The following is a 27,901-nucleotide window of genomic DNA, read 5'->3' on the forward strand; positions in this document are numbered from 1 at the left end:
AAATATTTTTGAGTTAGAAATTCTATTTAACACATCGGAGTTTTACTAATTTTTGGCGAGCAGTTTTTTCACAAAACAAAATTCCGATCTTTGAAATGGAATTAATAGCTCGAAAATCTATTTAATATTTTCAAATTTGAAGAAAATAGTTTATCTCATTAAAATAACTAGTATCCATCTGTCGCTACAGCAAAGCGCTTGCGTAAAATTAACACATCAAAGAGAACCGATTTTCCAAAAGCTACAAATATATAATACCATAAATAATAAAAAAAATCATAACATAACAAGCATTAGAGATATATTATTCAATAAGCTTTCGTCAATGTGAATGTTTTAATTACCCTATTTTAATTGATTTCTCGTAGACAAAATAAATTTAAAATTGGGATCACAATGCAGTTAAGATATGGTTACTCAGTTGGCGTTACAACTAGTTTTGAAATTTGTTGCTAGCATTGTTGATATTATGTTTTGTTATAAGTTTTAATGTTAGTGTACGGGGGCACATCTGAAACCCCAGCTAACGTGATAAGACACATTTACATTCAAATTTCCAATTTTTTTGAATAAGATAATTATTCCTTCATGGTTCCCAGGTTCATCAGGTTCGTTAGCACCGTTGCTACATCAACCATTTCCAAAATAAGTTAAAAAATGATAATACCTACCTATTCACTGAATACACGTCGTTTGCTCACCTGAGTAATTCGTAAGAACTGGAAAACGAAAATAATATCGAAAACCCGATGTACAGGCCATAAAGCACCACAGCAAAACTGTTGATTGCAGAGCAGGCGACTTAGGGTAACTAACTGACGAATAAAATCAACGTGGATTCAGAACAATCCAGCTTTTTACGTGACACAATGGCGGTCTAAATTGTTCAGTTCGTAATACGTTTAATTGCCCTTTTTTAACAATAATCGTTAACGGCAGCACGACAGCAACGCCCAGTTGAAAATGGCAGGCGTTCATTGAATAAACATCCAACGCATTGGACTAACGTAGGATGATTTTTTCTCATTGGGCGAATGACGTAAACGATTATTGTCAAAAGGGGGCAATCAAACGTATTACGGACTAAACAATTTAGACCGCCATTATGGCACGTAAAAAGCTGGATAGATAGAAAAACATACTTACCAATGGAGTTTGTTTGGTACCATTATGTTCATTTCTTTTCTAAATAAGAATCCACAAGACAAGCCGAAGTGTTATTATCACAAATATGTAATTTTTATTATTATTAAAATTCATAACTGGTTACATACAATAATGACTTTTTACAATTTCGCTAATATGTCAGTGTGTCCATGTTTCTACTTCACTGCTGTTGTTCTATTTCCATTCACATTTTTTTTTATTTGAATGTAAGTATTCAAAATAATTTAGCAATAAGTTGTGTTGCTTCTGCCCTTGTTACTTGTAATACGTTAATTTTAATCAATAATAATTAAAATGAGTCGTATAGCACATTTCGACTAGGTTTACTCCTTTTCATTGTGTGTTTGGTAATCGTTTATAGTTTTTCCCTCATCTTCGTCACACTTCCTTTCCTAACATGAATCTTCTGTTTTCCACCAACAAAATCTGCATTTTTTTCCTTCTTAGTATACAGTGCACGTGTTTTTTTCTTTGATTTGTTTTAATCGTTCACCTCTTCTAGTGTTTCACTCTCTGTTCACTCACTCATTCACTCACTCTTAAAGGCATTTGCCATCAGCACTCATGCGGAAACTGAAAAGCTCTAACAGGTCAGGAAATTTCATGTAATCCCTCTCGTCCCGATCTCGAGAAGCTTCGGTTCGTTGTTGTTCAGCTGGGACTCCATCGCATTGATATTGGACTTCAGACGCAGCATTTGCAGTTCGACGCGGGCATTCTCCCGCTTAAGCTCGGTGATCTCCTCGTCTAGGGTTAGCATATCTTCGCCTCCACCGACACCGCCAGTGATCGAGTTTGGCTGTGGCTGCTGTGACTGTGGCGGTATTCCGCCTGCTCCGCCGACTACGACTCCACTACCGCTGATTCCGCCCGTAACTGTCACCGACGATGTATCGTTCTTGGAACGATGATCATCCGACGCTGAGCCACCGAGAACACCCCCTAGAGATGATCCGGTTGCGATAGCCGATCCGCCGCTTGTTCCGAGCAGTCCATTCTTCGTCGGATTGTAGTTCGTTGCCAGTTCTGCTGAAGCAAGAGAGAGCTGGAGCTTTAGGACACACACAGACACAGAAGAGGGCTACTACTACTAGAGTCAATCTTCGATCAGCTTACCGTTGAACGACTTCGCGGTCGCTGAAGAATTCATCAGCACTTCATCACTGTAGCGAGCTTTCTTGCTAGCCTGCTGACCTCCCTGTGCCGTCGGGCAACTGGCAGCCGATCGATGGGTACTGAATGTGCCATCTACATGCCCGTTACCATCGCAACCCGGAGTGGGGCAGGTGAACGGTTCAAACTTGCCGGCCGCAGCCTGAGCCATCGCTGCCTTCGCCTGCTCGATCGTACCGCCATTCTCCAGGATATGCATCTTGTTGCGGAACGCTATCGGACAGCCGGACGCACTGTTGAAGATAGAAGAGCATTGGATCAGTTCGGGAACCGGGTGGGCAGAATCGAGTGCCGGTGGCAAAGGTGCCTACCTTCGGTGCGACAGGAACTTTCCAGTCGAGTGGCCGGATCCGTCACAGCCCGGTATCGGACATCTGCTTTGAGGGAACAAAGAGAAGGGAACAAAGTGAAGAGGAGAAACCTTAGACCTGGCACAAAATACAGCGCACTGTTGTGAGGGTTGACCTTACCTTAACGGTTCGGATTCCTGACCGTCGCGGGGCTTGCTTTTCGGTTTCGAAGCTCGCGGGCAACCGGAAAGGCTCCGATGGGAGCTGTAGTTGCCGGTGGCGTGACCGGAACCATCGCAACCGGGCGTTGGGCATTTGAGTTCCTGTGATTGGGATGGAAATTGGGGTCGTTCCAAGCGCTGGTAGCCGGTGAGTCTGAGGGAAGATGAGGTTTTACAGAAATCAATTTACACGAGTTATGATATTAGAGAGAAATGTTGGTTAATGGTCTGTATTTCAGTCATCTGTGTGGTCTGTTAACAGAAGTTTTATTGTCAGTCATTAATATACTATTGTTTCAATTTTTTGACGTTTGAATTTTTTGACGTATGTTTATGGTTAGTTGTGTAGAGTCCAGATGTCCACTATGTTTCAAGGCAATTTGTGTTCTTTGAACGAATCTCCATTTGGAACATTATAGAATTCTTGCCCGAATTTGCCCGTTTTTGAGTAATCTTTGATTAAGTGGAGACGGAGATGGATTACAAGATTTTCAACTCACTCTGGCGTACACTTCAGCTTGGCGAATTTATTTGTGAGAAGGTTGTCAGTCGTAGTATGTCAGCAAGCATAACAACAAAACGTGGTTACTCAAAACTGTACCAGGAAGCAGTACAAGTATGTTCTGACGAAGTATAACGCATGAACTGAAATGGACGCTTCATCGTAATAATGGACTTTGGACGAATCCTCGGTCTAACAATGTAAATAAAACTTTAAATCTTAGTGAATTTCACTTGTTTACATAAATTTGTCATATTCATTTTTTAGTTACTGAAATTTGCATACAAACTTGTTGTCAGTTTAGCCCTTTTACCGCTATTGATCAAATGCCACTTCAATAAAATGTCAAAATAGCTCAGACAATCTAGCGTTTCTCGTTAACATTTACGACACGTAGTGCTGGTAATATGAAATCTTTTTTTTTCTAAATATATTTGTTGATTTTGTCCCATTGTCAGAGTAGCATGGAGAAAAAATGGCCTCATGACACTGCGAATTATTATTTGATCACGCTACTCTACAGTTGTTTATACCTGCTCAGTTGTATACCCACAGCTCAATAGTGCGTATGGGTCCCGCTTGATCTTAAAACAGCTCTGCACATTGTAAGTAGCGGCTTCCCAACTACTTGGGTTCTTGTTTGCCCGTCGGACCCTTATTGACAGGGCGGCCTAAATGCTTCTACCTGAATTTCGGATTTTCGCACAAAAAAGGTAAACAAACAAAATAAATCTACCGAATTTTCTTTCCTCTTCTCGGTCGGGACTCGAACGGCCGTGTTATTTTGCTGATAACGTTAACTTCCATCGCAACATTTAGCTAGGGAGGTGAGCTCGGCTCCTTTGTTGGAACCTCCCTAGCAACGATGACGAACTATCGCCGAATTGACTTGTTCGCTGCAACTGTTCCCAACCTTCCCAAGGGAACCTTTGTCCGCTCTGATTCGTTATCCTTAACAATTAGCTATAGAGGAGAGGTTCGTTCGACTTATTCTCTATAGCGAGAAGGGCCGATTTCGCGGTTCCTTTTTCAATGGTATAGAACAGCGGTGAGTATAATGTTGCGTAAGCAAATACCATATATCACCCCAATGCTAAATTGTTTCCCTGACAGGTAACAACATTGTTCAGTTATCCACTAAGTAAAACATTTCAAAGAATGTCTAGTATTTTCTCTGGAATTCTCGGATAACCTATTGCGAAGCTCCAATGTCGCCAAATTTATTATAGCCCGCCTATGCACCTCTCCATCCGTTTTTCGAATGCTTCTGTTCGATTCCTTTGATTACTTCCTGTTATCCTCCGCATATTCAGCTCTTTCTGTTCCTCTCATCCACTACCTGCAGCAGATCTCCAGCCTCCAATGGATGATCGCGCGTAGACATTCCGTAGAGCTTCAGCGAAGTATATCGAGTCATCATTTCGCGCGTCTGAAATTGCCACCGCTGTCCTCCTCTGAAGTTAGCCCTTCTGGCAATCCTTCTGGCTGGAAGTTTTGGAGCAACTCTCGTGATTTAGCCTACTTCCTCTCTAGCTGCTCCATCGGCTTAAAGGCCGTGAAATGGCTAACAGAGAAAAATACGTCGTCTATTTCCCAGATTAGCCGTACTCACATGACTATTCGCGCATTTCGGGATCCTCTCTAGTATGGGATAACAACGTTTTTCCTCAACCGATTTCTGCTGGATTACCTCCTAATGATACTCGTCAGCGCCGAATTAACCTGTCTCGATCCAAAAACTGTCCAGCCGAGTCTGCAGTGAACACCGATTGGATCTACCATAGCTCCGATCTTCTTTTAGATCGAGACAGTGGACATAAAATTATTTAGGCTGGTAACAATTTCCGGCCTGCCGTCGTACGATTCAATTGGCAGACCGCGTATGTTGTCAGACCACAGTGAACAGAACTAGAACGTTTCCGAAAAGTTGCTACTTGCTGTTGACAGTTCAAAACCGCAGTTTTGTTTCTTACACACATGGAAAACTTTACGTAGATGTTAGTTCTCAGTGTCCGTACTTTATCATATTAGTTCTCAGCGTCCGTACTGTCTCTTCGCCTTTCAATATCTGGCGAGGCATCATCATTCTGTGTCCCATTTGCAGTAAACCTTGTTACCGTAACGTAACTTAGTTCTTCAAGATGTGTGAATTGTAGGATTAAAATGTTTTAAGCTAGCGTAGGAGTAACGCTTAATTTAAAGTGGGCGGTCGGTAAAGTAGAAGTGTGGATCAGATCGCAGGGTTTGGGTGATTGGCATGGAAAATGAATCTGAAATACAGCGACAGTGAGAGAGATAGTGAGCGAGAGTTGGAGTTGGCCAGGAGGCCACGATAAGATAAGCCTATGAGATAGTTGGATTTGGACAGTAGAGAGAGCAAGACGTTTTCGTGGTGCCATCGCTACGGCCCTCACGAGATAAGTAGAGTTGAAATGAACGCTGTTAACGGGAAACTTACCCCCGCTGCGTCCATTTCCAAATTGGGTCGCCGTGTTTCTCAAAAAGGTAACGGGTCAACGTAAAGAATCCCGTGCATTCCGGCACTTTCGCCTGCTAAACGTAAAGGACGACAAGACCAGCGTGCTCCGAGGTAGAACCACCCGTTTTTCGTGGTCCCAGATCCAATCAATCGAAATACCCGTGGCTCTCCCGACCTCGTAACCCACAAAACATAACTCGACCTACTTGCCTGCCGCACATGTCTCCATGCTGATCGTCGCTTGCTGCCTGCGCCATCGAAATCTGTCACGCCATCGTAACTACCGCCCCCGAAACAGAATAAATTTGTACACAAGGTAGGAAGTTTGTACATTATTTAGGAACGTCACACATCCGAAAGCTCCCCTATTTCCACAACGCCCTGGGACTCGGAACTAAAGAGGCCTTGAGTGCCTACTCCAGGACTCCCATACAAGGAGTCGGAGCTTACGCAAGCCCCCATCTGGGACTTTGCACTTTCCGAGGCGAGACCCTTATAACACTTTTCACGGCCTCACGCACCAATCGTAGAAATGCACACGTTCATCCTCCTCGATGTGTTCCTCGCGCAAGTGAAGTCTACCGTCTAGCCTCTTCTCTACACCCACAAGCCCAAAACAATACGACAGCTTCCTATAGACCAAGGCGAGGGATGCACCCTCATCCAAAAAGATGACTACAGTCACTGGACTTCCTCCGCATGTCACATGTATTGCTGCCATCCGGAACAACACCGTGCTGCTCGATAGAATGAGCACACGCATTCGATGGCGCTCGTTACCGAATGAACTATCAGATTGTGCAATGCTCTACAATCACGTAAATTGCAATAAATCTTGAAGCAACACTGACCGCCTCCATCTTGCCTGGAACTGGATTCCTCTTCCATTAAAATTGCACCAATTGTCGCTTTTTCCTGTCCGAAAACTTGCTGATCAAGTCTTGGACGAGCGTGAGACTTCCAAGCGTTCGCGCAGCTGTTCAACCGCGTTGCCAAACGGTATGAAACTGGCCAGTTTGTCAGGTTTTAGTGATTTGAGCCAGCGTACTTTCTCAAGGTGACGTTGCAGCTACTGTTCCGGATGTCCGCATAGATGGCGAAGCTTGGCGATTACTCGTGTGATCGTCTTTAAAAGAAGAAACTGGAAGCTCGGACAGACTACAGTGCTGAAACCTTTAGACAGTTTTGAAGTCTCACCAAATTTTCCATGTCAGATCCGCAGGCATCGTTTGATGCTTGATATGCGCCGACAAATAATGGCCACTATTTTGGTTTCCCTGAACAAGTTGGAAGCTTATTCCCACTTCCTAGACACACTTCTCGCAGACACCTGAGCACTACTTCGTCCGGCACGCTGCGGCCCCTACTGGTAGAGAGTTGTGTTGATGATCTACTCCTGGTTTCCAGCGCCGCTTTTGTCGCTGTCCTCGTCGCTATTCGTACTCTCTGACAGTCATAGTTTAATTCTGCGATTTTCCCTACATCTTCAGTAACTTCCCAAGCTGTTCGGATAATGCTAAAAAGGCACACTTCAAAGTTCATATAATGTTCTTTCAAGCTGATTAAGCCACATATCGAAAAATAACCTTAAACGAGAAGCTTATGCAGTTCCATTATACGATCTTTTGGTTGCTTGAGTACTGTCAATTTGCCGAACGCCGAATGGCGCAATGGGATACCTTTGCCACAGAATGTTCTAGAAAACCCCTCCTGGGAATCATCTACTAATTTTGTCTTCTGCCCGGTTCTGACCTTTGGCACTTCCTTTAACTGTTACTCAACGAAGGACATCTGATCCTGGTGGACCGCTTCCATCTTCTTCATGCGACTAAGGCTAAGGCTCTTTTCCTCGAGCTTCTGTTCACGAAGCAGCTCCGTTTCGTTCCTTCCACAGCTCCCGGTCTATACGCATCCTTCTTTTCTTCAACGAGTTATTAATTTCTATCGCTATTTCCCGGCACAATCATTCCGTATTTATCGCAGCTTCATTGATTCCATTGATTTAATTTTCGCTGCAACGGATGAAGGCACGTATGGAGGTTGACGCTCGAGGAATTTCGCACTGAATTCGTGATCGCTTCTAGCTAAAAGATGACTTATAACGCGATAGGTCTGTGTAGTCCAAAATCTCGCTCACCATGGGGGTGCGTGAATAAGGTAAATAGTAGCGATGATCGGAGTTAGACCATCAAATAACGACCCTGACACCCATGTGGTAGTCTACATGAAAGGATAATGAATCTACGAGCGACCGGGTAAGTTATACGTCGAATACTGCAAATCCATATTCCAGTCTCGTGTTCGTATGGCATTTAAGCGACTCTAGTTTCAGCGATAAGGAGGCCGCATCGGACGATCCTATTATGGTTGAAACAACCTGCGGTGGCCATCACGTCCTCAGTCTCTCGTGAATGTGTGTAGTTGAAGATGTTCGTCAACAGAAGTAAAGTTTGAACGGAAGTTCCGTGGAAACTGGGCTTCGAGCCTGAGGCGGCGCTCTCAGCCAGATTAGCTTAATCGAGAGATTCTTGTAGTTAATCTTGACGCTCGGCTGAATACCGGAATACTGGATTTTTCACCCCAAGATCCTCAAATCAACGATAAATGAAGCGAGGTATCCGAATATCGTCGCAGTGGTTTTCGCTTAGTAGATCGGCGGTCGATCTTAAAAGTAGACGTCAGCCGCGTTATGTCACCGTTTGCCAAGCGCCTTCTCCATGATCATTTCCAAAGAGAGGGCTAAGATATTGTCCGCAGTGTTGTTTTCTTGAAGAACATTCAGAGCTACTTGAGAAGTGCTAACCAAATTATTTCAAATCCGGTTTGTAAGGACACCAGCTATACGTTCCGACACTCACTAACACGTTGTCTACGTATTGCTGTTTCTTGGTGATTATGGGACTGATCGGTACCACAGCAGGAATCGATCTGCTTCAAGTAATCTTGGGCTTAGACTTAGTTCGGGAAACAACAGGCACCGAAGGTTGTAACACTCTTCGTATAGTTGTTTATTTTTATCTCTGCACAGGAAGTGTTGATACTAACTACTGGTTTGGTTGCCTGATCAACAACATTCCTGATGTCATAAATGGGGTGCCGATTGGGTTCTCACGAAAGCAGTTTATTACGGAGAACAGTAAAGTCAGTTGGTCAGGTTCCTAGAGCAGTGTCGAGCTGAAAAATACTCCGTGTATCAGTCTCATCCAGCTCACGACTATTCAGCTTGCATAGATAATTAGAGCTTCAAAGCGCACCAGTATCGTAAAGTTATCCTCTGAATCTGGTCAGAGATTATTGAAGATAGATAGTCAATGTCATACGAGACGCAGTTGATAATGTGGTGGATAGAGTGTACTGGACTCCGCCTGATCTGAACTCGGGTCCCCGTACTCCATTCAGCCCACACGTGTCTTTACAACGATCGATAGTTTCAATTTTTTTTTATTTTTCAACATGTGGTACCATAAGGGCGCCCTCGGTCTTCTATATATTTACAAAAAAATAATATTAAAACTGTCTTTGTGTACTACCCTCGAATTCTCCGCACACAATTTACATGTGATAGATTCTAGCGTAGATTCTTTTCTCTGGCGGTGGAGTATTTTCGGCGTAGCCGAGTGCTCGGAAATTTGATTAACTAGAATACAAACAAGAATCAGCCAGAATTCCGGCTCATTTTCGGCTGAACTTTACTTGGGATACGCATCAATCATATTTGTAACCAAGCTTGTATGCAAGGCCCGTACTACAAATACCGGTCGATCGAAGCGCCACGGCTAATGACTTGCTGATGTCATTTAAAAACAACAGTTTCATGTTTTACACAACATTGGACGTCAGTTCTTAGCTGTCTTTTGTAATATGTAGTCAAAATCAAAAATCGAGAAAAAACGTCAATAATAAGTAGCAAAATGAACCATCCTGCAACAATAAACTTCTGAAATTAGTTTGAAAATAAATAAATAATGATTTTTGCGCATTTCAATACTTCAAATTCCGTCACGTCACAAAGTATAGTCCCTCAATTGTCAACAAAAGGAAAAAAAACTCAGTACTTACCCCGCCTTCAACAGATTATCATGCGGTGAAATGTGCTGACTGAGGGCCGGCGGTGTCACGAAGCTCGCACTACTGCTCGGCGGATAGCCGGAGGGAACCGTCGGTGGATAAACACCCGACCCTAGCGAACTGGCGTACGGTCCGCTGTACTGATAAGCATTCGGTGCGTAACCCGGATAGCCGTTTGCGTAGTCCGGCTGGACCACCATCCCGTAGCTGGCGTGGGGACTGTAGCCTGCAGAGTACGGAGAAATGTTCTCGCTTGAGAAGAAGGCCTGGCCACGGTCCGGCACGTTGCACTCACCGCTGGTGTCACGATATGTGTCGGCGTAGTACGAACCACCACTGTCCGGAGTCGATTCACGGCTATAGGATGCCGACGGTGGCTGCGGTCGGGCGAAACCGATCCCCAGCGGACGGTCCGAAGTGCTAAACTCTGTTTGGCCTACTACGTCCGAGGAAGTTCGTGATTCCGGCACGTCATTCGTATACACGGGGTTGTTGTTGTTGTTCGTATTATTGTTGTTATTGTTCGTAGCCGCTGTGGTGGAATTTGTGGGAGTGGGGCCGGTGCCACTGCTTCCATTCGTTACACCGGTGTTCCGGGCGAAATGGGGACTTGTTCCACCGCTAAACGCAGGAAGGAAATTTAACAAACCCTAATGAGTATCTAAATGAAAGTTTCGATTCGATGGAAGTAATTACCTGTTGTTAGAACTGAGGTCCAGCGTCGCCTGAGGACTGCTACGCTGATGTGGACTTGTGCCAGGTTCTGGACTAGTAGAAGAGATCTTGTGGGTACGATGATCATCAGGTTTTCGACTACCTGGATTTGGAGAAGGGGTTCCACTAGTTTTATACGGAATCGGTGGACTTGCTTCCTTGACACTCAGGTTGATCGCTGAGAAGCCAGGAGGCATCGTTCCGCAAGTAGGATCGTAATGATACATAGGCCGTGGATAGATCGGACCGCTGGCTTCATCCATTTCGACCTTCATCATTGGATGGTGTCGATCGGTCGGTCCAGTTGATAATCCGAGATGATGTTGACTGGCTTGGATTTCCGGTGGAGCCGGCGGCTCCGCCGCTGCAAGATATTTCTGCTCTTCATCGATGATTGACTGCGAGTATCCGTACGAGGAATAAAGGTTACTTCGCTGGGGTGGGTAGCTTGTGTCGTATCGTTCGAAGGCTGTTTGTGGAGCCGGTTCGTATGGACGATGGTTCGTCAGATGTGATGCGGTCGGATCGTACTCACCGAGCCGATTTCCCATCGAAGGTGGCGAGGACAGGGTACTCATCTGCGCGTACGATCGGCCATCGTTCAGGTCGGTATAACGCAGGTTATCCCGCGTGACGTACGAGTAACTGTTATCGATCATTTTGCCTTATTTAACTTGCACTAGATAATAACACTTAGGTATATGACTAGTTATACCACTGCTTAACTTATTTGGTGATATCGTTAGAGATCGTATAGGTATTGCACTTTTGAGTAACGTGAGATTCACTGTACATTAAAAATTATCGTTTTAACTGTGAGTTCAAGATTCGACGCTTCCTCTAGAATATTGCACTTTTCTGAAATAAAAAGAGAAAACATCCTGATCAGTAAAATTTTTTTTCAACCTTCTCTTTAAAATCAGTGCAGAGCACAACTTTAATTATTGACCGCCTGGAGCAGAGCTCTGCCGAAAACATCCCTCCGATGCTTTCCGATTTTGGTTACATTAAAAACCGGCACGAATCTCGCTCGAAGCACAGAGCCGTAAAAAGATAATGAGCAACTAGAGGCCGCACCCCTTTTCGGTGTGTCCCCGCTTTCACTGCCCAACCTGCCACGTATGGATGCTGCGGTTCCAATGAGCCAACAGCAGGGCTCCGCAACCAGATAATAATAGCAACCATCATATTTATCTCTGCGACGGAAATAAAATCATGCTCCGCGTGCGATGCGAGTGAACCGGTATTCTTGAAAGAAAAGCTGAATGTCCTGTAGGAATTCCCAAAGACATGAAGGATATGATTTATCGTTCTGCCTTCTGCTGCAGATTTTGCCCGCTCGTGCACCGGCAGCAGAGACACCCCGGTGGATTCTTTATCCTTCCCCTTGACAGAAGCTGCCTCTATATATATAGGTAGAAAGGGAACCCCTTTCTTTGCACGAGGAAAAATAGTGACGATGACAGTAAAGAGCACTTGTGACATTCATAATTTTTATTGATTATACGGACGATAAAGTAGACGAGCGGCTGCTGTTGCCTCGCCAGGAAATGGCGCGCCGTCAAAGAATCGCTTTATCTGTCTCCCCTGTTCGGCGGTGCCCCGGTCTGTTCCGGATGCTGAGCGGCTTCTTCTTGTTGTTTGCTATTTATTTCGCATTTATTTATACAGAAAGGTGGATTTGGCTTGTTTTGATATATTTTGTGAGCGATGTAATCGCATTGTCATACATTTATTCATGGGCGCATACTGCGAGCTACATAGATTTGGCAGTAGATCAACGATGGCGTGATTTAGTGCATGTTTTTGTTGAACGAGTGCCGTTCGAAATAAATCGGTCGTGGAGAACGAAAGCTAGGAGATGTTAAGGAAGTTAGGAGATAAAGGTTACTCTTACAGGGTAATTTTGTATTATAGTTTTTCGAAATAGGTTCATAACTGTATTTAAATTTTCATTAACGCCTAGAGATAGTTTCACGAAAATGGCGTTTTACCCTAGCCATATGTAACATATTAGAACATGGAACGGCGTACGTAATATCAATTGTATTTGAACATTTTGGCGGAGGAATAACGTAATGTTATTTTGGCAGATAATATTGAACATTTAGAATCAAATTCTTGACTACCTACCGCTGAATAAATGGGACAATACTCAAAAAAGAGTAGTGCAACAGTTATTACAACCCTTGTGCAATGTTGAGCTTTATTCAATAAAACGTTGGCCTATGTCAGTACAATTTTCATAGTGACTAAGATTCTGAAATCAAGAACGTAAATAATGCTACTCGTGACTAAAATATCACGACAACATGAATAGAAATTATGGAAATCGTGGCTAAGATCCTGAAATCAAAACTTTAAATCATATTACTTTTTTTTTTATTTTTTTCGAGAGTTGTCCTACTGGAGCGGTAGAGCTAGGGTCTCGACAGGTCTCTCCGTCAGAATCACTCACTACAATTGCAGACGAGAGGGGAAATGCCATCCACTAAAACGCTGCTAAAGGCCAATTGCAGCGGTTCGTGATTCTGAATGTGATGTTCATTGTACGGTTCAGGTATGTGCGGGCGTAGGGACTTCGCGATCGCGTGAATCATCGGGAAGGGCTCGAGCGTTTGTACGTTAACGTGTTCCATCGTGTGTTTGTGTGTCCCTTGTGCTAATGTGTATGTAACTTTGCGTGTATAAATTCTATTTTATGACCGTGTGTCCTTTCGCATATTTGCGCGTGTTCTTGGATGATCGCGCGCGACTGTGAATCTGATACTTAATCTTCGGTGTACGGTTCATATGCAAGAAGAAAGTGAGTTCTTCAATATCACCAGACTTCCCTGTCATATCGCCATGGAACGTGTTGTCTAGTGGATATAAGCGCTTTCTTTGGTCCAATTGAAGGCATGCACCTAGACTTCTGGTACCGAAGATAAAGACTTTCGAATGTGACAGGGTTCACGCTTGAGACTGCGTTTTCAATTTTAGAAGTGCTGAGACGTTCATCTTATCTCCGGGATGTTATCATGTTTGCGAGAACGCGGGTGTAGGTTGCGTGGATGATCGCGAACGGTTCAAGCATTTGTATGCTAACGTATTTGTCGCGTGTATGTGACTTCGCGTATATAAATTCGATTTTTTCGTTGCGATGGAAGACAAGTCCACCAGAAGGCATTGGACCTGTGCTAGTAGGATAGATCTCCCGGGTTTAACCGATTCATTACCGCGCAAACAGGTTCTCTCTTGTAGGTATGCATGGATGATCGCGAATGACTCGAGCATTTATATGTTAACTTGTTTATCCCTTGCGCTAGCTTCGCGTGTATAAATTCGATTTTATAATCATGTAGCCATTCGCATATTCGCGTGTATTCTTAAACGATCGCACGCAGATCGTGAATTTAATACTTAATTATTAGTGTATGATACATATGCTAGAAGAGTATCAGTTTTCCCATATCACTAGAGTTCTGTCGCCATGGAATGTGTTCTCTAGTGAATATGAGCGTCATTTTTAATTGCTCCAACTGAAGCCATGAGTCTAGGCTGCTAGGACCACGGGGAAATATTTCGAGACTTAACCGATTCATGATCCCGCGAGCGGTGGGTAAATGCTTGAGACCGCTTTTGTAAATTTGTAGGTGGTAAAACGTTCACGGCGTTACACCACTGTTGAATTAAAAAAAACTTTTTTCTTACTCTAAAATGTGCTTTAGGATGTTAAAAATGATATCCCAAAACATGGAAGACGAAAACAATACATAAATGTTCAAAATTTCAGTTCTGCCGCAACGCCTCTTATGTATATCCCGTGTGTACTGAAAAGTTTAACCGCGTTCTTCTCGAAACTACTTTTTTGAGCTGGCCGGAAATGTAACTCGAACAAATGATTTTTGATCGCTTGAAAATTTTCACAGTATATTCAAAATTGATTTCTCCGTACGTAGGATTTTATTTTTCAATTGCTTAACTTTTTTTATTTAACAATTTTGTATAGATTTTTATGACATTTTCGACGTTTTTTCACTCAAAAGTACGCCGTTTCAAGTAAAATCAAAATATCGAAAAAATCCTACGTACGTCGCTTGCTATTAACATAAGGAATCAGAAAAACTTCAAAAAACGCGCATGGAGGAAAATGCTGCACATCCGCCATCTTGTGATGAAATCGCTCGAAAAAAATATTTTGTGTGATTCAATACTTATGTTATAAGTCCCATTTAACAAGATCTCGATTCACCTCTTTATTGTACCAAGAAAAAATCTCGAAATATGCCTATTTTTCGAGCTGAACAGTGGTGTAACCCCTTAATTACCGGGGTGTTTAAATGTTGGCGACATTGCGGGCGTATGTATGGATGATTGCAATTGCATGTCCGCGTTTGTGACCAGGTTTGTAGTATCGCGAAAGCCACGAGCATTTGTTGGATTGGGCGTATATGAGAGAACATGCAATTAATTGTGTTAGTGAGTGTTAGTATGAATCTAATTTAGGATATATATATATATATATATATATATATATATATATATATATATATATATATATATATATATATATATATATATATATATATATATATATATATATATATATATATATATATATATATATATATATATATATATATATATATATATATATATATATATATATATATATATATATATATATATATATATATATATATATAGTAATAAACGAGATCATAACATGCCAAATAAAAAAAGATGCAAATAGATTATTTAGAAGCGTTTAAATTGACCGATACTATTTTTGGTAAACAGTGGAAGAGCCAACTACTAGAAGTACAACAAAACCAGACTGTCGCTTTACGGGTTATTTGAAGTGACAGTAACCCTAAAATATTAGAAAAATTAATTTTTTTTAATTCAACCGGAAGTTACTTTAGGTCAAGAAATTGTGGATGGCATTCCAGCATATTTTATCATTTTGGTTTTGAAAAACGTAAAAGTTTTCTTTGCGGTATGCTTCCGATCATTGTCTTGTTGAAAAATAAAATTATTTTCCAAACCAATTTTCTAAAGTGAAACCTCCCAATTTTAACAAAACAGATTGATGCACACATCATAATTCCGTTGATATAAGATAGGCTTCCGATTACAGACCATGCGAACGATCCCCATACCATGATTTTTCCATCTCCATGCTTCATCTTCTTTTACGAAATTCTACTTAAGTGTATCGCCAGAATGTTTCCAAACTCTTGATCGACGCTTTTGTCCGAGTAGCTCAAATTTACTTTTGTCCGTCCATAAAACATTTTTCCAAACGTCTGCAGACATACCACCGTATTTTTTGGCAACTTCCAGCCGCTTCTTTTGGTTTCGTTTGCTAATAAATGGGTGTTCAGATGCAAAACAGTTCAACAATCTACTTTCAGCAAGCCATCGACGAAAAGTACGTCAAATAACGCTAAGATCCAAGGATTCAACAATATTCCTTGACAATAGTTTTGGGTTTTTTAGTCAGTCCAACAATTCTAACATCCTCATGGTACGTCGTCGTGCTGTGACCTCATTTTCCGGATAAATTTCTGATAATTCCTTCTGTCATGTATTTTTTTCTAAATATGCTGAACAGCTCCAACAGAAATAGAATACTTTTTCCCAAGAGTACTTTACGGTCGCGTATAACCAAACATCGTACATCAAGTGAAATCTGCTTTCCAGGCATTTTGAAAACATAAAATGAAAGTCAAATAAATCTAAATCTCTCCTGGGACCAGAATTGTCAAAGGTTACAGTGTTGCCGAAGTTTTAGAATTGGTGCAATTGGTTTTATCGTAAAATGCGAATGTGGAAGTGAATGATTTATTTTGTCCGACTTATAAATAATATACTAAAAATAATTTTAGCAGACATTTTTTATCGTTTTCAAAATTTGATTGTCTACTGCTGTTTTAACCGCAAAAAATGCCAAAAAAATTTATACATAACATCATGTTTAGTAAAGAAATTGTGCTAATAGGATACAAACTACATTTTTGGAGTAAGTGTATGATTTAATTTGTCCAGTACTGTAGATAAATGAGTCACTTATATCCGTAATTCTCATATTAGTTTTAAGCACGGAAATGACGTTTTTAAACACTGTGCAGTGGTACTCGTCCGCTTATGAAGTGGGAACAAGCGCCGCACCATGCATGTCGTTTATTGAAAATTTTATGTTGGACACCACAGACTCGTTTTACAATATTGGTTTGGCTTTTAAAGTACGTGAGTAAAATATCCTAACCTGGAAATCCTTCTCCGAGAAGCCATTTCTCTTGATGCCCATGATTATTTCTGGGGGCTCCCAAACTCAGTAGTGCCCCAAATAGTCTAAATCGTCCTGAACGCGTTGTATGGCGTTGGAGTCGATTATCAAACTTATAAAATGTGGTAAGACAAAGGCACTGCTGAAGTTGTGTTATAAATTCGGTCTGATTAGTAGCTAAAATGACAGAAATTTGCAACAAGTAACTGCGGTAAGAAACAACACTGATAATATCTTTTCACTTAAAAATGGTGATGATGATGATGGTCCCACCTCATACCCCCACAAAGGTGTGAGCTGAACGATTTATCTAGAATATAATTAATATTTTAACTCATGAAAAGACCAGTTAACAAAAAAATGGACTGGTCCAATTTGCAGACATGGCCTTTCTTTCAAAAGATCGTAACCAGATACATTTCGAATATTCCACCAACAACCAGTGTCAATCAAGGAAATTTCTATTCCGGGAAGATACTTGATAGAATCGGGAATTGAACCCAATAGCTTCCATTTCTGATAATTCTCTGTAAGACTCCTCCCGCCAGAGCAAGACATTAGTACTACCACCTGCTAAGGTGAGAAGTGACCAGGCTAGTGGCAGTGCAGAGTCCAGTCGAATTATATCATCCACATCAGGCCCCTTTACCTCTAACCCAAAGCAATCTAGAGATATTCCCTATCGGGAATATCCTGGATTGATCAGGAATTGAACCCGATATCTTGTTATACCAGAAGAAATCACCAAGCTCCACACTCAACGAACTATCTCCGTTATTACAACTATAGCAGCAATAACCGAGATTAACTCTATTGTCGAGCAAAGCCAACATAACTCCATCATTAAATCAGACCCTGAATACAACAAAAGTCGTTTAACGAATAGTGCTTAAAAAGACATTGTGTGAAACTATTCGACAGCAACTTTTGGACAAAATTGCATAGACATCTTATGAGGTGAGGTAGAAATTCACGCCATATCTACTCCTGTCCACAGAATAGCAGGAGAAGGTAAAAACTACAATTTTTCCATTTAAGTAGTATATGTATCTCCTCGATTCGTTGTTAATTTATTATTTTGCATTATATCTTTGAATAACAGATTTGACCTGTTTCATTTACCCCTTCATAGTTTAGTTTGGACGTAAGAAGTAAAATGAACCACCTTTTTTACGAAAATGGACGGAACCATTGAAGTTTCCACGAAAGCCTCGCTGATGATACAGTTATAACAGGGATTTTTATTACGACTAGGTAGGCTAGCTATCTACTATTACATTTTCCCTTGATTTCGACAGAGACAGCTACCGACCAAATAAAACAACAATCAAGAATGACGTTAATTTCGTTCAACATGATTTTAATCACTGCTATTGTGCCAGAGAGTAAACGTGTTCGTGCCAAGCAACGATTAATGCCTTCATATTTTTATTCGTAAAAAACCCACCTTTTAACAAAAACCACAGCGCTGAAACATGTGTTTCCAAAACCACCAAACAACGCCTGCATTTAAGCGGGTTTTGCTCATGGTGATTTCTCACGGAGTGTCGTTGAATTACAATACACATAGAAAAAAACCAAAAAAAGAAACGATTCCCGTTGACAGCTGTCATGCGACAGGTTGACATGAAACCATGACACACGCTTACGAACTCTACTATAGTTCAGTACATGCAGTCGTGGAACATTAAGTTTTTGACTGCCAAAATTTAGCCGTCATCGGTCGGGAAGGCGCCATCCTCAGAAAGAACAATGTTTCTCGCAATGTAGTGACACGAAAAATTTGCCACTAGTGCGCGACAAAACGGTAGTCGTTTACGGCTTGTCGGACACATTTCATGAAATCTACCTTCCCATCCCTAACAACGCTCAACAACGCCCCGGTATGATTCGATCAAAAAAATGTAAAGAAAAGACCCCGTAACATTTCTTCATCGCTGCTAGGCGAACCATTATTGTTTCACTCGATTTCGACACGATTAGCAGAAATGTGAAGGCAAAGCGATTACCACCGACTTCCCGATCACGAAGCGGACTACTGCCAGTCGGCAGTCATGTGCCTCCTGAGCAAATCCGGCTCGAAACAACCGGTCACGTGATGACATGCGAGGCTCGGCGAAATCGGCTTGAACCTTTCGCAGTCGAACCAGTCAGTAAGAAATTACAATAAAGGCTTCTTAATTCGCCGATTTCCTGTTCCGACGATGATTGAGAACTGGCGACGACCAAAGTCGGCCTGCGCTTTCCCGGCGGCTTCCGGTGGCGGGTTGAAATGGCATTCGATAGGAGGAAGTTTCAATCAATTTCTGTTCAATTGTTTCCCCGGTTGACTGGAAATGTGCTGCACGCAAGTGGATCCGGGTGCGTGAGCAATCGGAGATTCTGGGCAGGAAATTTGAAAAATGTTATTTTGACACATTTGTGGCGTACAGGCCGGCTGATTTAAACATTGATTGAATGTAGTGTGACGAGCTGGTGTATGTATTATAATAGGTGAGTGAGTGGAAAACGATGATTTTTTTTATCAATTATGTTTGTCCGACGCAATTCTCCTAAGCAACCATCGAAGATCAAATGAGTTTACAAGTTTATTTTGTAGGACACGAACCATAAATATTAAAGGCGCTTTCTCTTATGCGTTTACTATAAGAGATAAAACAATGCTTATTAGACAATGCAAACAATTCAAAGGCGAACCAAGCATGATAATCCCTTATGTCGCTAACAAATACAAAGTATTCTAGACTACATGCTTACAATATATAGAAAACAACCAAATCGTGTTGCGTATATCAATAAAAACGATTTATCGGTTTACCATGATTGCCTTTGAACATATTTGTATTCGGTTTTCAATTATTTTACGTTTTTGATGTTCGTTGTACGATTGTATATTGTAAGGTTGTTAAAAACACAAGAACAATCATTTTCGCTTAGCACTTTTGGCTTGGTTATTAATCAAAGGGCACTGAATTACAGGGGAAATACGAATTATGTTCATTTTAAAAACTGATTTAATTAACAAACTCTCCTGTGGCCAACATGAAAACATCATATGCTATCGTCATTAAAATCGCACTAAGAGGCAACCCTAGCGTGGTTAGTAATTCGATTGCCTTGTACGCAGCTCACTTGGGTTCGATTCCCAACTCCGCATATAGGGTTGAAGATTTTTCTGTAGAGATTTCTCTAACATAAAAAAGAGACAAATGACCGCAAGGTTAACACGTCTATTAATCGAAACAAAAATAATCGCACTAAGCCATATATCTTCAGAAGGAAGGGTAATTTGAGGAACACCAATTTGGCTAATTTAGTTATCGACTTCGTCTCATCAGAATCCAATACTAACTTAGTTATCACCGGATTGACGCTAGCTCCAAAAACGAAGACATCATTTGAGTTCCTGCACAAGACTCTAGTCAAGCGTACTGTCCCGCAAAAAAAAATCTTATAACGCTGGTGAACCAGCCTAATCGCTCATCAGCTCAATCAGAGCCTTCCTTCTGAAGAAATATAGCTTAGTGTGATTTTATTTTAGCTTCGATTCAAGAGGTTTCAACTTTGAGGTCATTAACATTTTCTCATAAATTTATTTAAACTTCACAAAACACAGGTTTGTCGCTGAGATACAAGTTTCAATGATTTTTTATTATAATTTCGGTGGGAGTCTAAGCTTCTTTACCCCCTTCTGGCTACGTTAGTGACATTTTATTGGTATACACCACTCAAAAAAATCTAATTTTCATTGGTCTAAAATGTGCGTTAGGATCTTGAAAATGGAAAGCGACAATTATCCTAAAAGATATACAATTTTGCCGCCGCACTTGGTATATGTACCTCGAGCCTTCAACCGTGTTTTTCTCCATAACCGCTTAGTGCTCATTTCAGCATTTGGTTAGCCTGAGTTTCCCTAATACAGGCGTTGAAGGCGATATAATGGCATCGTACAATCGTTTTAAAAGTGTTATAAAAGGAACCACATTCCACGTACCGTACCGTCGTAGAGTTGCTTTCGGAATTTGTCCAATATAACAACAAACGATCCAAAGCCTAGCAGTCTTCGATGTATTGTACACTACTTACTGAATACCGGAAAGTTTTCGTTTGTTGCTTTTTTCACCCACTTATAACCGAATTCTCCAGAATTGAAGCAGCAAACACGTTAAAAGCCTCAACAACAATGCACCTATCCCAACCAATATTCTCCGTGTAGGCTGACATCAGGCCGTCATATGTGTCTTTATAAATCTAAATTATCACATTATAGGGTGATGTGCCTATTTTCACCATACTAAGGAGGGCGCCTCACTGATTCATTAATTACTCGGCCTACAAACATTCGAATGCATACAAATTGGCGTCAATAGCTTTGCTTCGTTGTTAAGTACCAAATTAATAACATACATGCGCTGAAAACAGTGAAATTCGAGTGCCCCTATTGTTGCGCTACCATTTGACTCAATGCGTTAAACAAAGATGGCAGACACTGCTCTAACCAACGGCTTCAAATGGGTAGCGTGATAATAGAAACATAGCGATAATGGGCTCATCACCCTATTTGTTTTACTTGAAGCATCAATATTCGAAATGAGCAATAACATTGACACCTTGACATTGTCCTCGTACAGACTTCTCAATACATCAATGAAGACATCCGCGGAATATCGGTCACTCATCCCCAATATTTTGAACTTTGCTTTATTGAGTATAACAGTATTATTTTTCACCCAGATTAGTGTTTTCTCTCACCAAATTAATGTTATCTCCTGTGAAGTGTGTATCACAATAATCGGGTCATCTAAATCATTTCCAAAGTTACTATTTTCTGTGCCTTTGGACCAAATTTAGCCCTAAATATTTTTTTGGTCGTCACCCAATTTTAACGACTCGACTGGTGTAAACTCAATTACCGAGCGAGCCCTACGTTTCGCTGGACTTCTAGCTCTACTTTTATTTTAATCCCAGTAGCTCTCTTCAAAACATTCGCGTAAGTTATTATATAATTTTAATCAAAAATCCCGTATTTACATCGTCAATTTCAATAAACATCAGTTCATGCGTCATTATTCGCCATGTTTTTTTCGTTTTCGTCCAGAATTTTTGTTGGATTCAGAACGAAGCTTCCTAACAATACAATTCCTTTTTCTGTTTATTCCAACTCAATTTCACAAGAAACATTTTTTTTATACCAGATTTACAAATCCTGCAACAATTTGGCAACATTGATTATCGTACTGATCTGATAAAAACTTCGCCCATTTGTTTGCAAAGACTGGTATGAACACCCTCCCTTTGCTACCCCGGAACATTTTTGATGGTATCTATTACAAACCCTTCTGCTGTACTGACTCTGTCCATATATTCAGCACACTGACCACTCATTATAGACAAATCGAACGGGTGTACCCCATCACGCATACGTACGTTAGGCATAATGGACGCTAGGTATAAATTATCTTGTATCACTTGGAAGAGCTTTTTTTCGGCGGTGATGGCCTCGCGTGATACGAGTATGTATGCTTGAATTTTTTGATGATGTTGTACAATTACATACAACAACAATAAATCACTTTGTTTTTAGGTGATTATTGACTTAAATTAATAAATTTCACCTTTCGAAACACTTCACGTGGTTCCTGTAAACCACATCTGACATCTTTTAGAACCTGACAGGTTTTGAAACGGTAAGTCAAAAATTTTAAAAGTATGCTCATCGTACAATACAACAAACCTTTCCTATGAACAAAAATACTGGAGGACTAAAAAGGGTGTCCTTAATTTTTTTTACATGCCTACTGTACGCGATTTACAGATAATCCTTAAGTAATGCGACGATGAATTGTGAATCGCAGTTTAGGGAAACTGAGGGTATGACGGACACATGGCTGTTTTAGGCATATAACTCTTAAAATGCAAACGATTTATATGTGAACCCAATTGTTATGAATAACTTTGAATTACGAAACACTCAGTATGCTTTAACTACCAATAAACGTGTACAATTTAATGCATCTTCGTGCGGATGTAATTTTCAAGATTCTGGTTTTAAGGTTTATTGTACAAAAATCAATTTTTCATGGATTTTTTTCTGTTAATTTCGGTAATGCAACTCTTTAGTGACAACTTCGTTGAAAATAACAGCAAATTTTATTTATGAGTGAGCAAGTACAATCGTTTAATAAATATGTGTGCTTCTGGGGCAAGACGGACAGTCTTGATTAATTTGATTGATTCATCCTTATAGGAAAATGTCTCGCGTATGGAAACGAAAATCTAGCCGTTAAACGTGGAGAACCGTTCAACTAGTTGAAGTCTGACATTCAGTAGACTGCAAAATGTACGTGAATGTGACAAACGCTAAATACAGAATTCCTACAACTTGGACCTTTTCCAAGTTGTAGGAATTCTGTATTTAGCGTTTGTCACATTCACGTACATTTTGCAGTCTACTGAATGTCAGATTTCGTGCAGGTTCTACACTCTGGCTGTGTGCAATCGAAGAACTGATGTTAATAATGGCATTCTTAATATGTAACTTACCAGTTTTCTATAATAAGTGATCATTGGAAGTGATTGTTTAGCTCTCTTTATGACAACGACAAAAACGATTTTAGAAAATATATCATTTGTTTTCTAAATTAGACCCCGAATTGTAACTTTTCATCTCGAACTGCACATATATATTAAGAAGAACCACAATTTGTTCAAAAACTTCCGTTAGAAACAGTAAATGAATTCCAACCTGTTGAATTTTTCAACGTAAGTTTTGCTTTTTGATCAATTACACGGTGGAATATTTTTTTCTATTTTTGATATTTTTTCTATTTCAGAGCCCCTTATCAGCAGCAACATCAATATTATAAAATTTAGTGTAAATAGTTCCATATAAGTTCATTTGTTTCCAAACCACTTTGAATGATCAATTTAGCATATTGATAAATTGAAAAAGTAAGCGTTTTATGTTTAGAATGTAAAATATTATACTTATTTATATATTTTACATTCTAAACATAAAACGCAATATTAGCTCCAATAAAAGAAGCCGTCCGAATGCTTAGCATGCGGAATCTCAGCTTACATTAATTTCTCTACATACAACCGATAAATTGCAGAGGACTAAAATAAGCTCAAAACTCTTGTTTAAATTCAATCTTATTTAAACATTGACTTAGATTAGTTCTAACATATATGCATGGTGCAATTGTCCAAGAAGAAAATACATGCCTTGAAGAACAGCTCATGGAAGAAAGAATGATCCATTTCATCATTAATTCAACGAATATACGAATATTGTTGCGTCTATAGTGATTATCTCCCATATTATTCAGTTCAAAGATTAAATTCCGTCTGTCTGATACGACGGAGCGGTTTTTCTTGTACTGTTGCGAATCACCGAAACGAAGGAAAGTTTTGTCGCAAACATAACATCCGTAACCTAATGCTGATGCTGTCCATAATAATGCAAGTTTCCATAGGCCCCAAAACTTAATGTTAGTTCATTATTTTGTTTTATTTTTCAACATTTACATACAATTGTAAAGGTAATAAATCTGATAGGATTCGAATGTGCTTGAATCAAAACTGTTCACTTAAAAGAAGGAAGAATCATCATCCACGGAAAAAAATAAAAAAAATTATTCTATTTAAATTTGGCAACTGGCGCCCATAAAATATTCAACGAAAACTAAAGAGTTTAACACGCAATGTAACGCTCAAATTTGTACTTTTTAACACACCACGGTAAATCCCGTTTCAGAGAAGGCTATAAATGTTATAATCCAACTGATGCCTCAAACAACAACCAGTGGCCAGAGCTCGAGATTCCATGCTATACAACCAACTGCTAATCAAATTCGATCAATATGTCCTGATCGACGAGGAAATCTATGTCAAAGTCTATTTCAAATAGATCCGGTCGCTCAAGTTCTAGAACGCTTGCAACAACGTTACTAACAGAAAACTTATTTTTGTTTTTGCGTAGAAATCCGTGAAAAAATCATGATTTGGCAAGAGATCTACCCTTGTAGCAAAAAAACAGCGTTTATATAACGCAAAACACTATTAATTCGGAAGTATACAAAAGGAAGTGCTTCAACAAACAGATTTTACTCTTCATTAAGCCTCATGATGGTCCAGTTGCGTATTGGTCACACCAAACTAGCTGTCATTGCAGCAAGGGTGTGCTACAAATTGTACACAACGGCCATGGGATCCAGTTCATCCAAAAAAAAAAAGAAATCCACCAAATTGTTCCCCGTTCTGTGCAAAAAAGAAGTACTTGACGATAGTAAAGTGAAAAAATTAAAAAGGGCCGACTGATGAGCGTCTCAATTGGAAATTGCGAGTTTTTCTTTGAAATAAAGATGAGTTATTTTCATAAAATAAAATTTTATTTGTTTTGTTTCATCATTAAAAAAGTTTTTAGAAAAAATACACGCATTTCAAAGTACTTTCCTTTCAAATAATCTAAACTGTATAGTAGTTCGTATGAGGCAACCATATATTCGTGTTGGTCGCAAATGTTCAAAATATTTGGTTCTAAAAAGAGTAAAAATGCTAAAAAGTTCTTTTAACAAAAAGGAACCGGGATAATAATTCGAACAAAAACTAAATAATCCACACACCCCTAAATATACATATTGAAAATAAAATGAGTAATGTCGAAACTATCTTCTATGACACTTTCGTATGTGAGTAAACTGCATCACAAATTGTTAAAACTGGCTTACTTGTTATTTATATAGGGTGATTGTACGAATGATTTGAATTCTTGTGACCGAGTAATTTGCATTATAAGTGTCTAACAGATAGTCCCATGTTAAAATTTCTTCAAGAAAGGCACCGATATCCATACTTTGTTGTCTATTTTCAAGTCGGAATATGAATCCACGGCTTTATAAAGTTATTCATACTACATCCTTCATGCACAAAATGGTATTAAATTAAGGGGGCGTCTGGTGTAAAGTGCTCAAACCGAAAGTTATTTTCTTTTACGATTTTAAAGGCAGGGCAACAGTGGATCTTTTGTGTAATGTTAAGATTTATTTATACATTGTGCATATTATTAGTCACGCAGAGCCACACATACGAGTAGACGTCCAACCATTTCCACGTCGAGGAGCACCGCGGCGAACACAATAACTCTCGAAAAAATTGTCTGACACAGGAAATTCAAGAAGATCTGTAAAACTAAGACTTTTAGTAACTCAAACTCAAAAGAACTCATATTTTACTGTGAAATTCGCTCATTTTTCTTTAAAATAAAAGGGATAATTTTTTCTATTCGGTTTTCTGTGGTTCATCGACAGGCTGCACATATTGCGCATTCGCATAAAAAAATCAAGTCAATTCGTTTATTAGTTTTTGAGTTATCGTGTTCGCCCATTTGAAAAACGCAGTTTTAGGAAAAACGCTATTAAAAGGTGTCCCACATTAAATGTTCTCTTGAAAATTTAGGTGGTAGTAGTTTAGAGTGTATTGTTTACATTGTTTTTTTTTATCGCTGTCAGTTTTTCAAAAATTGTTGCCGATAGATTGAAATATGCGTGTGTTACAGGAAATAGTGCAAGGAATGCATGACTGCTTAAAACAAATGAAGTTCAGCGTGGACACCGAGATTAGGGGAGACCTTTCTAGAGGTTCAACAATTAAGCGTATGAAAAAAGTCGATTATTTTTGCCCACTACACCAAGCGCCCCCCTTTATTTTCTTGATAAGAAACAGAAGTAAAATAGCAAGGTGAATAGTGTTGTTGGTGTACCCTTACAGTTTTTTCGTTTAGACTATCCGTTCAAGTTATCTAGAAGTATGTTTCGCAAATTTTTCAATGCTTCTGAAGCTTTTACTGTACATATTGTTGCCATTTGTTGTACACTCTTTATTATTTTATATTTTCATAATTTCCTTTCAGTGTATTTTTGAAAACCAATCAATCGGATCACTTTTTCATTATTACTTCGAACAGAACCAAACTGGTATTTTCTTATGATTTATTTATGATATATTCATGAAAGAATTCAGTCACAATCGCAAATGGAGTTGTATTCGAAATATGTGAGAACTAGAAAGCAAACCTACCTGCCGACCCTCGTATTCTGTTTTTTCTTTCTCCCCTGTGTTTATCCACCGATCAAAACCACAAAAACTGAAAACACCTTCCACTCAGCTGTTAGTTACTTAAGCGCGAACGGGGGAGCTGTTTTCGTTGCACTTCCCCGGTAGGATTCTCGTTCGCACACTTCCCGGCAGTAAAGAAAATAAAAATCTGCGTCGACTCAAACTTATTTCCCTGCACCGTCACTTTTCGCCAACCGAAAATCATTCAACTAACCGAGAGGCGCAAAAGTTTTCCGTTCGACCACCGAACAACCAAGCATTTGAAACCGCACTTCCCTAGTTTAGTGATTTGTTTTAAATTAATTATTTTAACTTTTTCGCCCCGATTGCGTCGTCTGCTGCACCCCGCTCCGGGGAAGAAACTTTTCCACCGACTTCGAGTGCGCGGGGGTTAAGAAGCAACTCCCGGCTGTGTGTGGGTATGTATTTGCTGCGGTGACGACGGGCAGCCCCAAAAATAATTGTCTTCTACCGCGCGGCGTTTGTTCGCTGCACTCTGTTCCTCTGCCGCACGCGGAAACTTTCCACGCCAGAAACTTCTGCAAACTTTTGTGATCGCGGAAAAACTTTTGCTGTTTTCTTCGTGAGGATTCACGCGGGGTGAAAACTTTTCGGCTGTTGCTGCTTGCTTTCAAAGTCCGCGCAAAGTTTTTCCCCGTAGCAAGGATCACTTCTTGCAAAACTTTGTTCACTGTAGTAGGAAAACTTTTACAAACTAAGTTCACAGGCAATAACCCAAGCACCAACAACAGCGAGACCACGGTGAAAACTCATCTTTACCTTCACCAAGTTTACAACGTACTGACGACGGAATTTCCTCCGGCCCGGTGGAAAACGGGTACCGATTAGGGTGTACCCATACACCTACGATCCACTGTAGAACAGCGCATTTTC

At 40.2% G+C, this 27,901-nt stretch overlaps 1 protein-coding gene across 5 annotated transcripts; it reads right to left on the reverse strand.

The window, feature by feature from the left end:
* Window positions 1-1,215: 1,215 nt before the first annotated feature.
* On the reverse strand, window positions 1,216-27,901 carry LOC131679381 (trithorax group protein osa-like). Of its 5 annotated transcripts, none has more exons than XM_058960116.1 (8): window positions 26,969-27,901; window positions 10,597-11,472; window positions 10,196-10,521; window positions 9,892-10,126; window positions 2,811-3,005; window positions 2,652-2,717; window positions 2,284-2,573; window positions 1,216-2,196 (listed from the first exon to the last, which is right to left on the reverse strand). In XM_058960116.1, the coding sequence occupies exons 2-8, from the start codon at window positions 11,271-11,273 to the stop codon at window positions 1,769-1,771; spliced, it is 2,217 nt and encodes a 738-aa protein (XP_058816099.1). In that variant the 5' UTR covers window positions 11,274-11,472; window positions 26,969-27,901; the 3' UTR covers window positions 1,216-1,768. The 5 variants fall into 5 exon arrangements, with proteins under 5 accessions (XP_058816099.1, XP_058816110.1, XP_058816078.1 ...); XM_058960127.1 differs by having other exon boundaries at window positions 2,652-2,714; window positions 26,969-27,898; XM_058960095.1 differs by having other exon boundaries at window positions 9,892-10,521; window positions 26,969-27,900.

The sequence above is a fragment of the Topomyia yanbarensis genome, chromosome 1, assembly GCF_030247195.1.
Source record: "Topomyia yanbarensis strain Yona2022 chromosome 1, ASM3024719v1, whole genome shotgun sequence".
NCBI classification, from domain to species: Eukaryota; Metazoa; Arthropoda; class Insecta; order Diptera; family Culicidae; genus Topomyia; species Topomyia yanbarensis.

Bases quoted from the DNA above. Each gene is read 5' to 3' on its own strand.
- LOC131679381 (XM_058960095.1), bottom strand. From the start codon at position 11,273: ATGATCGATAACAGTTACTCGTACGTCACGCGGGATAACCTGCGTTAT. The intron at 3,006-9,891 runs GTAAGTACTGAG...ATCTTCCCTCAG, and splicing joins GATAATCTGTTGAAGGCGGG to ACTCACCGGCTACCAGCGCT. The intron at 2,718-2,810 runs GTAAGGTCAACC...GTTCCCTCAAAG, and splicing joins CAGGAATCCGAACCGTTAAG to CAGATGTCCGATACCGGGCT.